The 14,228-nt window shown below is 52.1% G+C and overlaps 5 protein-coding genes across 5 annotated transcripts; 2 read left to right on the top strand and 3 right to left on the bottom strand.

Annotated features, from left to right (window-relative positions):
- Window positions 1-2,602: 2,602 nt before the first annotated feature.
- Window positions 2,603-2,995, top strand: GLOTRDRAFT_133877 (uncharacterized protein; the record flags this gene model as incomplete). Its single annotated transcript, XM_007872852.1, has 2 exons — window positions 2,603-2,832; window positions 2,878-2,995. The coding sequence occupies 2 exons, from the start codon at window positions 2,603-2,605 to the stop codon at window positions 2,993-2,995; spliced, it is 348 nt and encodes a 115-aa protein (XP_007871043.1).
- Window positions 2,996-6,044: 3,049 nt separating this feature from the next.
- Window positions 6,045-7,417, bottom strand: GLOTRDRAFT_133876 (uncharacterized protein; the record flags this gene model as incomplete). Its single annotated transcript, XM_007872851.1, has 6 exons — window positions 6,045-6,109; window positions 6,151-6,277; window positions 6,334-6,483; window positions 6,537-6,992; window positions 7,046-7,174; window positions 7,229-7,417. The coding sequence occupies 6 exons, from the start codon at window positions 7,415-7,417 to the stop codon at window positions 6,045-6,047; spliced, it is 1,116 nt and encodes a 371-aa protein (XP_007871042.1).
- Window positions 7,418-8,865: 1,448 nt separating this feature from the next.
- Window positions 8,866-9,231, bottom strand: GLOTRDRAFT_133875 (uncharacterized protein; the record flags this gene model as incomplete). Its single annotated transcript, XM_007872850.1, has 2 exons — window positions 8,866-8,976; window positions 9,034-9,231. 2 exons carry the CDS (start codon window positions 9,229-9,231, stop codon window positions 8,866-8,868), a joined length of 309 nt encoding a protein of 102 aa, XP_007871041.1.
- Window positions 9,232-10,007: 776 nt separating this feature from the next.
- GLOTRDRAFT_133874 (uncharacterized protein) lies at window positions 10,008-10,858 on the top strand (the record flags this gene model as incomplete). Its single annotated transcript, XM_007872849.1, has 3 exons — window positions 10,008-10,045; window positions 10,153-10,471; window positions 10,625-10,858. The coding sequence occupies 3 exons, from the start codon at window positions 10,008-10,010 to the stop codon at window positions 10,856-10,858; spliced, it is 591 nt and encodes a 196-aa protein (XP_007871040.1).
- A 1,338-nt stretch (window positions 10,859-12,196) lies between these two features.
- On the bottom strand, window positions 12,197-14,058 carry GLOTRDRAFT_133873 (uncharacterized protein; the record flags this gene model as incomplete). Its single annotated transcript, XM_007872848.1, has 4 exons — window positions 12,197-12,904; window positions 12,959-13,128; window positions 13,180-13,991; window positions 14,054-14,058. 4 exons carry the CDS (start codon window positions 14,056-14,058, stop codon window positions 12,197-12,199), a joined length of 1,695 nt encoding a protein of 564 aa, XP_007871039.1.
- Between the last annotated feature and the right edge of the window lie 170 nt (window positions 14,059-14,228).

The raw sequence follows: 14,228 nt of genomic DNA, 5'->3' as shown, positions 1-14,228 counted from the left end.
CGAGGCGACATGCGGTATGAGATGGTGTGTAATTGTTGGTGCGTCTGTTTGTCCATTGTGCAGCCACATCAATGCGTCGTGTATGGCGCATAAACGGAGGTCCCGGGCTAGGGAGGTGAAGCTTTGACGTAGCGCGCTCTTCTTGCCTGCATAGATTCTGGTGAATACCTTGGCCTACTCGAGCTGCATGAGCCGGGCGGCGTTCCAGTCCCTTGATGTATCGTCCTGGTGCGCGACGTCCATGTCTCGTTTTGCCATGGTGCGTGAATACGAGACACCGATGCCTCGTTTCGCCTTGTGTATGAATGCGATACATTAATCCCTCCTTCACCCTGGTGCGCGACTGCCTGATAGCGACATATCCCGTTTCGTCCTGATATCATGTGGGGGGACCGTAACAATGTACCAGTGTGGGACAGGCGCCACCTCGCGAGTACTGGAAGAGAATCTGTTGTGAGTCATGAGCAACCCGCCCCAGAAGTACTTCGTTGTCTCTGACGTGGATGGTATCTGCCCCACTGCCATGTGCTTCTTCTACAGGCAGTTATAGGTGAGTCTCAACTGGCTGCCCGCATATGTACAAAGCACGACTTACATCGACTCGCGAAGAGATGGCACAAAGGTATGGAAGTCCGAGCAAGGCTGTACAGAGTTCTGGTGAGCAGGAAAATCGCTGGCGCTATAGTCCCGGTGTGTATTGAAATTAATCCATCTTGATTCTGTCAGTGCGGTCCATGCGGATGGTCCTTGGCATTTACGAATCCCATGATCAATGCTCACATCGCATGAGTGGCTGGAGGAGAATACCGAGGGCGAGTACTGACAGGACCACTAATTGTTTGACCTAGCCACGACGTTTGGTTGCCGCTGCATTCGAAACTCGCCTATGTATGGTCCTCCAGCGGCAACGAGAGATATCTAGGCCCAGCCATAACATTTCCCAACCGTTGGCATGTGAATATCTACGTCAGTGGATGCCTGCGCATGCGAGAGGAGGCGTGGAACGCCGTGTAAGTAGGTCCAACTTCTGACGGTTAGCATCAAATGTCAGCACCCAGCGCGCCTGACAGTGGTTCAGGCGCCGGAGTTGCCAATGGTTATCGCGAACAATCCACCGCAGGAATTTCACCTCGTTGGACCGGACTCTAAGATCCTTCATTCGATTCATCTGTTTTGGCATTTCCATTCTAACCCTGTCGTCAGTTGCTTTGTACGAATTCGAGGCTCATACGGGCGAACAATCGATTTTGAGGCGACTGTTCGGGAGGCTGTGGTGATCCAGGTCAGGCATAGAGAGTGGTAGAATGTGGTAGTGGAGTGCTTACTCTCACACAACTCGTTCAAAATAGGACGCCGTGACTAAAGTTTCCACTGACATTGTCTTGACAGAGTCGACGGACAGGAACGTACCCGGATGCTTGACCATCGTAAGGCAAGATATAGTGGGAGTCAGATGTACGATGTACCTGCTTATAGGCCACACGCCACCATACTCAGGCTCCTGTGGCGTGTGGCGTCCGAGTCGCGTCGCGTCGCGCGTGACTGGTCGCGTCTCCGTCGATCCTGATCCGCGCTTAACCGCTCGGGATGGTTGCCAGTTGAAACGGCTCATTCTTCGATTCGTGGTGCTGTATAATGTGTGGATGAAGGTTTAGAGAACAACTTCAAAAAATCGAGAGCGTGACTACGGAGCATGACTATTTGGCCAGGAAACACTGCGGGAGTTGCAGTCTTTAGGGGCGGGCAAAAGATTGTAAGAAAGGGAATTCCGCGGGCTCTAATTGGCTGGAAATCACCTTTCGTACAATCTTCTGCCCGGCCTTAAATACTGCAACTCCCGAAGTGGAACGCATCGAGAAGTTGCTACCAAGACTATCAAGCGGAGCGGCCTGAACCGGAAGCTGCTGGACAACTTATAGAGCGAGATAGACATCCTCAAGTCTCTCACACATCGGCACATCACGAAGCTTATTGACATCATCGTATGTACTCGTTCCCTGCGGCTTGTTCTGTCTAATACATCAAGTCAAATGCGGAGCATAACATCTATCTGATTGTGGAGTACTGCGCGGGGGGGGGGGGGGCGATTTAAAGAGCTACATCCGCAAGCTCGGGCGCGTGGAGGGACTGGAGTAGATCCCCGGTCCAAATATGCCTCCATAGTACTACCCTCACCCCCGGACAGGAAGCCTGGACGAGATTGTCGTCCGTAGCTTCCTGGGGCAACTCGGTGACGTCCTTCTCCCCTCAAATGCATCTTGCATACGATGTGACCAAGTGCAGCCCGCGCGCTCAAATTTCTCCGACAGCGGAATCTCACATCAAGCCGCATCCAGAGGAGTTGGCTATGGGACATCCACTCGGCGTTCCCATCCTTAAGATCGCCGACTTCGGCTTCACTCGCTCGTTGCCCAACGCCATGATGGCGGAGACCCTTTGTGACTCACCGCGAGACATGCTTTCGATGACAGATAGCACAATACTAAGGTCTCCGTTGATTGTACATGGCACCAGAGATTTTGAGCTACAAGCACCACGACGCCCGCGTCGACGTATGGTTCGTGGGCGCAGTCCTCTACGAAATGGCGGTCGGTACTCCCCCATGGAACTGCTGAAGAAGATCGAGCGGTCCAAAGGGATCAAGTGCCCCGACGAGGACCCGAGCAAGCAGTCAGACGAGCTCAAGCCCGTGTCGCCCGACGTGAAGCAGCTCATTCGGCGCCTGCTGACGCGTGAGCCGATCGAGCGCTGTAGCTTCGAGGAGTTCTTTGGGAGTACGGCGCTCGCGAAGTCGAGATTCCCGCGGCCGTCAAAGACGCGCTCGACTTCGTCGTCTGTGCCTACTAGTAGGACTCAGTCTAACGAATCCTGACCGAGCGAGGAGCCCGCCCAGCCCGCGTCCACAGCTGAGGCGGAGGTGTTAGATCCCAAGGTCGTCTTACCTCCCAGCAAATTAAACTTCAAGCGGCAAGAGAACAACGATGGTCAAAGGTGACGCTTTAGTGAAATACGTAGAAGAACATCTTCTGAGCTAAACGCCTGTAGCGATAGTCCAGTATCATCGCATGGCGATCATGGCACGCGACCGTGATACGCTGGTGAAGACATGGCTACAGGTGCAGTACTACGGCCCTCGGATGTGGCTCGACCATCTAGTGTATGACAGGGCCTTACAGCTCTTAAGTTGGCAAACGCCTTTTACATTGATATGGGACGGCTGCCGGGACAGAGCTACTGGATCAGGCATCTACTCCGGACGAATGCAAGCAGCTATATGAAGAGTCAATATGGCTGGTGTACAGTCTGAAAGACGACCTGCTACAGAGCGGAAATCCCTTCGTTGAAGAAGGTCGGACAATTGTGGTGACTTGTACGGGTCATTCACCTCCTCTATTCTAAAACATGTTGAGACATCGTGTTGTATTCGTTAGGGGTCACGAGGACTAAGCTTTGCCTGCACTGCTTCCAGGATCGCATGAGAATGAACGATCATGACAGACTCCAGGACGCCCGAGCCGATCAGAACCTGGACGACGTCACCCGGATCCCTCCTCCTTGGGAGCCCTCGGCAAATCAGAGCTCTCCTTGATCCTAGCAGTTATGAAGTATCAACTGTATGGGATCTCACGTTATTCTCCTCTTAGTTTTGCGGTATAGATGTTGTCTGTATCTTTCTCCTTGTACCTTGGATATCTCTAGTGGCTGGAAAGGGTTCTTGGTAATCATTCGAACGGACTCACATCTCATCGTCCTTGTTCTCTGCTCTCACTTGCAATCCTTTGTAAATTACTCACGCAATACTGTACTATATATCATCGATGGTATGCAAGTTTTCGATTTGCGAAAACTCACTGCAGAATCTGCCTTCTCACCTTTTCGCAGGAAGGGTGTATCGGGGCATCAGTATAACACCACAGGGGATATACGAAGCCCTGGTAAACAGTGACCATACATAAATGGTACATGGATCAGATTACTAGTGATGCGCGCTCGCGCAGAGTTGCTCGCGAAGCGTAACGTGGTGTGGCGCGACACGTCGTCCTGTTATGTGACACAGCTGGTGCACCACGCACGCCAACATACGGCTCAAATTACTGTATTTCGTAGCATGTTTTGTGATAGGGCAGCCCATCCTCATAAGCTGCTTCTCGCCCGAGTCGTAAGTTCTACTTCCAGCAACGTGATGCAATAGCACAAACTATCACCTGAGGTTATTAGAACGAGGGTCGCTCTCCCATGGCCGGTATTCCTGGCCAATTAACGTCTCCAAAGCTTTGGAAAGTCAACTATCCCCCCTCCGTGGAAAATAACCGTGATGCCACGATCTTCTCCTCCTTGGCTTTATCGTATTTATTTGTGTTCCTTTCCATCCTGCCTACCTGCTACCCCGTGGACTCGATAGACATGACCTTTGCCGTCCTTGCGATCGGAGCTATCATGCTCATTGAGCGTTTACGTAGTCTGCGTTTGGTAGATCTAGGTTTATGGGCCCGTCAGGATAATCGAGGAGGAGCTCGTTGGTGAGGGGAAGGCGTAATAACGAGTTCTTACCGGTGAGATGTGTTGCGCATCTATCAATAGTCCTTCAAGTTGGATGATTACAGCTTACGGTACATGGCAGGTGGAGGTCTATATATGGTGACACCTGGTCAACATCTATTAATCGGGATGTCTGGGGTCCTTTCCCTCGTCTTCCCTTCTCAACGGCCAGAATCTCATCCAACCGAAACGCTCTGTCTCCCGAGTGGCGTGGCTTATCAGATGGGTAACAGACCGATAAAAGCCGTGCTTATGCCCAGCGGTCCTGCCTCCTGCCATGACCTATCCCTCAGACGGGTACCAGTGGTTCCTGGTTTCGTCTTACTCATTACGACAGAAGCGCGATTTGAGATCGTTAGGACGGAGGAACTGTGAGCTTCGCGTGCCTCGATCCTATCTGACAAGCTGGTAGTCTCATGGGTATCGAACACGACGGCCCAGTCGCATGATGATATGTCCATTGTAATCAGAAGCCTCGAATTAGAAGGTAAGCCACCCTAAAGTTGTGGCGGATATGGAAACTCTCCTACTCATAGTTCAAACCTTTCTCCAGCGTATCTATGTCCATCTCTAGACCCCCAACGCTTCTATCAACGGTAATTCTCCGCTTTGATGATGATTCCTCCCACTCTCCTCACCGGTCCACGAATATACCCGCAAGGTGGTTCCCCCTCTGCTCTATGCTCATCAAGATAATGTTTTCTACCCGTGTTGTCTCACGGCTGCACTCGCAGACTCGAGATGGATGCCGTGATTGCTGGCATACACTTCGCCTCTGGGTCTATCACTGGGTAAGCACTCGATCGGTACAGAAGTATATGATGTAGCTTACTTCACTCTCTCTATACCAGCGCTTAAAGTGTCGAACAATAATCCGAGCCAAGTCTCGGACTCCGATCGTATCGCCGGATTCATTTAAATTAACCCCTACGGCCTGACCGTGTTGTCGGTACTAAGGATACGTTATCAGACCGGTAAGCTTCGACTTCTGCTATTGTCAGAAGACAAGACCTACTTTGAATCCGATGAGACAAGGCTGATATCCGCCTTTGTGTCTCAGTAGCATTACGTCGTCTCGACGTCCCCACCCCTCCATGCTGTCCCCATCGAGGACATCCACGGATACGCCTTTATATACACAGCGCTCTCGAATGGACTTGTCTCTGATTCCAATCGAGATTATTCCTTGCAACTTTCGTGGACTTTTTCGTTGTTTCGGGGCTGGGGCATGGCGCGGCGCAACCCACGCTGCCCTCTCTGCCGTCGACTGAGGCGGGCGATAAAAGCGAAAGACGCACTGTCGGCCATGGGAAGGGGATTCACCCCATGACGATGATCCAGCGACTGACTGCATGAGAGCTGAGGTGCTCCCCTGAGTCCCCGTCACTGGTTGTTCCGAATATTCGGTGAGATTGATGTTATGGTTCCCGGGAGCCATCCATTGACTCATTTCAGATGTCAGTGGCTGCCACAGCTCGGGAAGTTGGACATAGGGCTTATGGATACTACTTGAAGAGCCTATTCCCTGTGCCGGCCATACTTGGCTTGGATCCGTGGTTGCCGCGTACAACTGGTGAGACGCCCTAGTCAGCACTTTGGGCGACAACGCACGGAAGTCAGCTTGTACCTCCTGGGCATCGTGTGAAGGCTGCCCAAGGTTAGCGAGATGAGCTGGCCGCTGTCCGATAGGGATATACGACAAGTCCTCCTGGGTTTGTCCTACCTCCGGTACGTAGAGCTAGAAGACCGAGAATCAATATCCAAGGTTAGACGATTATGTATGTATGCTCGCACCTGATTGTCTCCATTACTGCATGTGCCTCCGAGGCCCGTATCTGTGAACACGACGTGGTCGAAGTTTTCCGTATCTTGCAAATCGATGTTGTATGGGTACGCGACAGCTGTGTCTTCGCTGTGGACGAAGCTTCCCAGGTTCCCGTGGAACTAGGACGACATGAGGCTCAGACCTGAAGGTGACTGTGAGTGAGAGCTCGTACCTGATTATCGATTTCCAGGTATGGATAAGCCAGCGCTTCCCCGTTTTGTACCTCTCCCCACCCTTCCATAGGCGTGATCTGTGAAGCAGAGAACATTGGTGATATACTCCCGCCGTCTTCGCCAGGCGTCACCATTGATATGGGAGTATCATATGCCTCAATTGATGCTAGTGCCCCGGTGCGGATCCCGTCATGTGGCTGAACATATCCCGTTGGCTGAGCTGTTGACGATAATGGTGACCCGGTAAGGTCGCAGTAGCTAGCGTATGTCGACTCGGGGGTGGCATACACCTCGACCGCTTCCGATGCTTCATGACAGGTGGATGATATTGGCAGATCATACATCGATGTTTGATGTGTCGATGGGAGTGAGGTGGTGCGGTCACCAGACGCAGGGGAGGTCGGCAGTGTGGGGCCGGTAGATGTGGCAGTGGATGGGCATGGCTCCTCAGATATCTATCCGAGCTTCAATATTGATACATTGTACCAGAATAGGTGTGTACTCATACCTTCGCTTCTTCCCACTCACCAAGCGCACCGGTCAACGTCGAGTAGGGTGCAGCCGTCACACCACTGGAGGCGACAGCGGTAGGCAAGCGCTCAACGTATATGTAGATAGGTTGTTGTTGCTCATCAGTCTGTCCAAGCATTGGGTACACATCCCTTGCCACCAGGTGAGTAAACCCTCGTACCTTCCCCACAACCCGTTCTACTAATGCGTCGGCCAACGTAGAGTCCTCAGATATCTCTGCACCCTGAAGTCTCGGCCATTCTTGGCGGCAGGCGAGGGCATCCCAGTCTTGGCCATCCAAGTCGTAGTGGGATGTCGCACCGGTTGAAGACCCGACAAAAGTAGGCGTGCCGGAAGCCTCGGGGTGCATGGTGTACTGAGATATCGAGTCAGTCGTTTTGCGTAGATACTGGCGCGCCGGGTAGCATGTCTGTAATAGATATATCCGTACCGCGTCCTGATGGGTGCTCGAGCCACACGTGCTATTTACGGGCTCCTGTTGGTTGCGGGTGGCATGGATATGGGTTGGTAGTGGCTGAGAGATTAATGGACGTAAGAGGGCAGGATATCAAGAGGATCACGGTCCACTTACAGCTTCCATCGTATTATATCCCATATCTCGAGAGTAAGTCCAAGCACCGTCGACACAGTTGTCACCGTGTAGTGTGTTAGAGTACGGCAAAGAATCATAACTACATGGTCGGCGTAGAGCTAACATATTGGTTGCTGGAGAAGTGAACTGGGAAGATTGCAGTGGATGGGGACAAAGGAAGTGTAGTTGAAAGCAAGGAAGATGCCGAGGAGAGGACTTTCGCAGGGTCACGACTTTGAAGAAATAATCGAATATCACGGATCTACGCCAGATCCTAACAGCGTACAATTTGACCTTGTCTCATATCTATGTATATCAGCAACATAGTTACTCGATGGTAGTCCCAGGGGGAATAATAACAGATTTGAGGTAGCATGCTACGGGATAAGAACCCATTCACCTCAGGGTGAGCGAGTACGGCTGCTTTTCCCTTTTTCTAATTCAACAAATCAATTAGACCTTAAAAATGGGAGGACAAGGGAAATTCTCGCTGAGCCGTCTGCCCTTGGAAAACCGCCGCCGGTGGTCATTCTGTGTGGCGCCGGAATCCCTGCACCCCTTCAGGAATTGGCTGCCTCAATCCAGTACCCTTAGCATTACGCGGATGCAATATTAGTTCTCAGTAACATCCGAGATAATCCCTATGTCCCAATGAAGGCCTACCTATGCTGCATTGCATGAAACCTGCCTGACGAGCGTATGTATATTACCGCACATGGCAAGTGAAGACCCATGTATAGATATATCGAACTCCGTGGTAAACCAAGCAACGATCAGCCGGGATGTCCGGGGTCTTTGCTCCATTCCTTCTCATCGGTCAGACACCATCGACAGAACGTTCTTTGTCTCCTGCTCTATTGAGCTTGTCTGATGCAGAAATGGACCCCATCAAACCGCTATTACACTCAGCGGTCTTATTCGTCTCACTGAACTGCCTGCGTCGACGAGTTAGGAACGTGTCATTGAACAGTCTTGTGAGTCCACGACGAATACCATTGGGATGAATGATTTGTGAGGCTTGTGAGTCCCTGTCTGAATAACGTACTCATGAACGTCTTTCTCTGATGCTGACGCTGAACGTGATGGCCCGAGCGTAGAATGCCATGTCCACCATCGAACGACTCAACGTTAAATTCTCGTAAGTCGCACTCAAACTGTCGCTGACACTGACGCCATCCTATTCACATTCCTATCCCTGCTTTCTACACCGTACCTATCTCCCTTCTTCACTTCTCCACCACCGATACCTCTTTCGATGGTCTACCCGCCGGTCCTTGGATGTACCCTATCCATTGTGCGGGCCAAACTTGGCCGGGTCCTATCGCCGACGCGTACAGCTGGTAACACGCGTGGGTCAGTGCCTCGGGAATCACCATACGTAGATCGGCACATACCTCCTGAGCCTCTCGTGAAAGCTGCCCAAGCGACGTAGGGAGATTTCCTCGCCATTTCCGGATGGGTATCACGCACAAGTCCTGAAGGACCTGTGCTTGATTGGCCAACGGCGCCGCTGCACATAGAGCTAGGACGGCCGATGAATACACAGAGTCGGAAATCATGTATGTGAGTTCGTACTTGATTCTCTCGCTCATCTCGTATCTCGGGCGCCGAACTTGTCAACGCTGTCGCGATGTCGATGTCGTGCCTCTCCTGGCAAGGGATATCATCGGAGGCTTCGACGGGTGCGTCTTCGCTGACTATGTACCTTTCTGGACCCTTGGAGGCCTAGAAGGAGCTATATCAGTCCTGACGGTGGGAAGTCCTGCAGGTGAGAGCTCGTACCCGATCGTCTGAGCTCTGTAGATACGAATAAGCGAGTAATTCGGTGCTTCCTTCATTTCCCCACGCTTTTAAAGGTATGTTCCTTGGAGGAGACAGCACCGACTGTGTACTCTCATCAGTGTCTCCAGACGTCGCCATCGATGTGGGCGTAGCATATGGCTCCAACGTTTCTCATGTCTCTGTGGCAGCCTATACGTTGAGAGCGGAGGCGTGGATGACACTAATTCCCTATCATATGTCATTGATATAGGTGTAGGGCATGCCTCGATGGATCCTAATGCGCCCTGACTAGTTGGCGCTATCGGCAGGCCATCGAGGGATATCTGAGGCATAGACGCAAATGATGCGGGTACCTCGACATATGCAAGGGAAGTGGTGGTGTCGCATATGTTGATGGATTTGGATGCCTTCTGCGACCTCTGTCCAAAGCAATCGGTAATCATGCATTGCAAAGAGATACTTTACCTCTTCTTCCCACTCTCCACCGAGTGCGCCGGCCAATGTCGAGTACTTAGACAATGTAGGAACCGACGATGTGGCTGCATCATCGCTGGCAAGGTAAGCCGCCGGTCCCGATGTGGCATTCATGAGGAAGGAGCAACCGGTGCTCGATCGTGCAAATAGGTAAGTGAACTCTCGTACCTGGACTGGCTGCCTCTGGTCCAGCGATCCCTCCAATGTGGAGTATTTAGACAAACTGACACCTGCTACCCTCAGTCATTCTTCTTCAGCGATGGTGCCGCAGTCTGTGTTCTGCGATCTTTCGCTAACAGTCCTCCCTTGTCGTCTTCGCCCACCAGCGCTGCGTCGCGTGCGGCGACGAATGCCCTCGGAAGGGCCTTGAGTATCGCATCGAAGAAGCTGTTCGGTGGGAACGGGTTGCCGACGTCTCGGACGTCGCAGGACTATTCGCCGTCCACTTCTTCTCCGCGGCGGCAGGAGATCATCACGGCGCGAAGTCCTGATGATGGTGGCGTACGCGACCCTCTGGAGGAGATAATCCTATCACACTTCGATGATCTCGTGCAGAAAGACGGATGTTCTGACCAGGTGGGTAGACGGGCTTTACGAATATGTGAATGCTGTTCCTCAGAGTAACTGCAGCTTTTATAATATCATTGCTTCGGATCTTACCCAGGACAAACTAGAGCGGTGACCGGACCCTAACAAAGTGAAACGCAAGGCAAGAATGCAGCTAAACAGAGCAACACGGACCTCGAAGCTGACAACAACGCCATCACAGGCATTGCTGCCTACATGCTGGTCATGTCGTTCTCGCAGAAGGGCATTGATCAGCTGCGCAACCACCAAGAGTATGTGAAGATGCGGGATCCGGACGAGGAGACCTTGGTTAGCGAGGGATTTTTAGAAGGTGGGAGACAGCCCGTTTCTGTCGTGTCTGGCCATGTCGCTCACTTGCATTTTCCACAGTTCTAATGTAGTTCAAGGATAGTTTCATCCGATGTAACGACCGTGCTACGCTCGCGAAGACATGACTGCTGTTGTACACTTTGAAGGATGATCTACTGCAGAGCGGGAGCCCCTTCAAGTTGGCTGAAGAGGTTCGGGCGACTGTGGGGACGTGTACGTGTCGCTTATCTCCTCTGTTCTGATACATGCTAAGATATTGTGTTGGATCACGATGACTAAGCTTCGCCTACACCGCTGCCAGGATCGGATGAGAATGAACGATCATTACAGACTGCAGGAAGCCCGAGCCGAACAGAACCTGGACGATATGACCCACATCCCTCCACCTTGGAAGCCCTCAGCAAATGGCTGGACAGGTTTCTTGTAACAAAAGGACTCACACCTCATCGTCCTTCTTTTCCGCTCTCACTCGCAATCCTTTGTAAATCACTCATTTGATACTAGACTATATATGATCGATTGCAAAATGACGTGGTTTTCGATTTTCAAAAACTCGCTGCAGAATTTGCCTTCTCACCTTTTGGCAGGAGGGTTCATCGGGACATTGGTATATTGATCGTCCACACCACATGAGATCCACGAAGCCCTGGTATACATTAACCATACATACATGGTACATGTATCAGGTTATAATGCTCAGAGCAACCGAGCCGATAGAGGGAGGCCCGCGGAGAGATGCATATTGCCCATCGCCTGGCTTGAAGTGGCTTCCACTGGCAGAGGCATCGCTGGACGACGCCTTGCGCATCAGGCTTGACTTGTGGTGAGTCACAAGAACCAGAGCCCCTGTCCCAGAGGTCTTCATCATCCCCTAATTAGAGAGCCTGAGCGGTTGATTCCAAAAGTGTAAAAGTAAGTTCGTGCTTGAGCGTAGACTACGTAGTAAAGCATTAATTGGCTTCGGGTCTTATAAGCATGATCATACCTGCGCGTGGTATCGGCGTAATTACCATAAAGGTCAGCTGCGTCACTAGCTTCTTCGTAATGCAGACGTGACGATAAGGTACGCAGAGGATGTAGTATTTGTCGCTTGCCACAGGCAACCCACGCATACTCACGACGGAACTCTTCTTTGTCGCCGCGATACGACGGGGGGTGCGGTAGACAGGGGCAACATTAGGAGGGGGTGAAGGTGTGATACGCATCGTGTCGCGCAAGTACTTGCCAACGAGCAGAGGAAAAAGCATGTGATACTGGAGAGCGTGGTTACGTGACATATCGGCGGAACACAGAGGTCCTGAACAGCACATCTACTTACGAACCAAGACGCGACTACATCTCTCCCAAATGCATCAAGAACGACTATGACCATCTCACCCAGAATATCCTTTACTCTCCGATGCGTTACTCGAGGACGGCCGGAAGACGGTCCTTGAGCCTATGAACGGTGCTCTCCTTCTCCGTACCATCCTGGCTCGTGGCCCTAGTAGGACGGGCACGTTTCGTTGACGAGCCCTCCTCCTCGTCACGCTTGCGCTTGCTCCCGCTTCCAGATATCTGGTTGGATTCGATCCCGGCCTTGAGGTTTGCTGCCGTGGTGGCCCGAGCAGCCTTCTTGGGTGTTTCTATGAGGCGGAAGGGGGTGGCGCCATCATTCGAAGGCCAGCAATCGGAGTCCAAAGCCTCGCGTATGACCTGCTTTATCTTCTCATGGGTCTTGAGTTGAAAGAACATATCCGGAAATGTAGCATAAGCTTTCTTGATCCAATCTTTGTCTTGGTAGTGGCTCTTGACGAGCTCCGCAAGCCGACGAATACAGGAGGTCAACGGTACATTCTCCTGTTGATCTCTAGCGGCGCCTTCACTGCTGCTGTCAGGGCCACACAGGATTTCCATCGTCTCCACGTGTCTTCTCACCAAGTCAAGCCTTATGGATTCATGGCAAATGGCGAAGACCCCAGTTATCCACGTGTCCGGTAAAGTATGTGGCCTGTGATGAATGAAGAGGTACGTCGTAGACCAGAAGAACGATTCCAGGTCGTGCCAAGTTTCATGAACGAGTAACTGCTCGCCTTGCCGAAGTCGAGCAGTGGAAAGAAACTGCGTGGTTCCCTGCAGATGGACACTTCAGCATTTGCAACAAAACGCAGAGAACGGGGCTCATACCGTGATTTCACGGAGATGCCCCTCGCTCCCGGGCTCCCCAATCACGGTAGCGTACTCGACATCAATAAGAAAGCCTTTGCATTTCTCCACCTCGGGGTAAGCGCTGATCATGATATTATTCACGCTGATATCCCGATGGAGTATATCCTTCTTGCTCATGTGTTCATGACCTATTGACCTGTCAGCTAGACTGGAGCAGTAAAACATAGGGGGGTAAGCACCTAAGAGCGAGTCATAGATCGCTTCCAACGCCTCGCGAGTGCATGTGAACCGACTGAGAGGGATCCCGACGGAATCGAGGATGCATCGATGATGGACGCGAGGGGGGCATTTGCGAGGCGCATTGTCATCCAGTATATGGGTGTTCAGTATGTGGGCGAGCGTCCGATGCATCTTGTTGTTCGGGTCAGGCGGCTCGACAAGATCTACATCGCTGCGCTTCCTCGCCACGCCGGGAATGTGATCAACGTGATCCTTGCCGCCATGGATAATGTCGTATATATCGCCCTCGAGTCTACGAGTAGGGTCCCGCCAAGAATCCTTGATGATTACGAAGTGGTCTTCGTTGCTGCGCTCCGGATTTTCGACGGTCCCGGGAACAGGGAAGGCGAGCCAGGTGCACGTCCCGCGACCAAGGAGCGCTGTCGAGGTCACCAAAGGTGGGCCGACGGTGATGTACTGCTCGAGCTTCGCACCGTCCTTGGACGGAACTCTGATGGTGCTGCTCTGCGCCCTCAGGGTGTCATCGTGTAGCTTCTCAGCTTCTTCTGAGAGCAGGCGCTTCTCTCTCGCCTTTCGAATCTTTTCCAGTAGGAGAGCGTCGTGACCGTGGACCTCGAAGTCTATCGTAGGGTCCACGCCACTACCATAGTAACCCTCGGCGCCGAAGCCAGCCAAGAATTGCCAGAGTGGCTCGGGATTCACCTTGTATTCAAAGGCCTCGGATACCAATATCGAAGAGCGATCGAAGCGGAAGAATCGAGCGCGATTGCCAAAAACACCAATGCCACAGAGAAAGCAGCGAGGCCGGCGCCTGAACGAGACCGTAGCGTAGTACGAGATTTGATCCCAGACATCAACCTCGTAACCATGAACGACATTTGAGGAGGAGCCGTCAGTGTAATAAAAGGGATCCTGCTTGTCCCGAGGCTTGACTTCCACGAACGCCAATGCGGTTGGGCCAAGTGCACTTTTCAAAACGTGACTTGATCATAAAGGTCTGGCATCCCAGGTCGTCGGGGTCTTTCTTGCGGTCGACGGTTTCGACTTC

The sequence above is a fragment of the Gloeophyllum trabeum genome, assembly GCF_000344685.1.
Source record: "Gloeophyllum trabeum ATCC 11539 unplaced genomic scaffold GLOTRscaffold_00020, whole genome shotgun sequence".
In the NCBI taxonomy this organism is placed as follows: domain Eukaryota; kingdom Fungi; phylum Basidiomycota; class Agaricomycetes; order Gloeophyllales; family Gloeophyllaceae; genus Gloeophyllum; species Gloeophyllum trabeum.
This window is presented reverse-complemented; position numbering and strand designations above follow the sequence as displayed.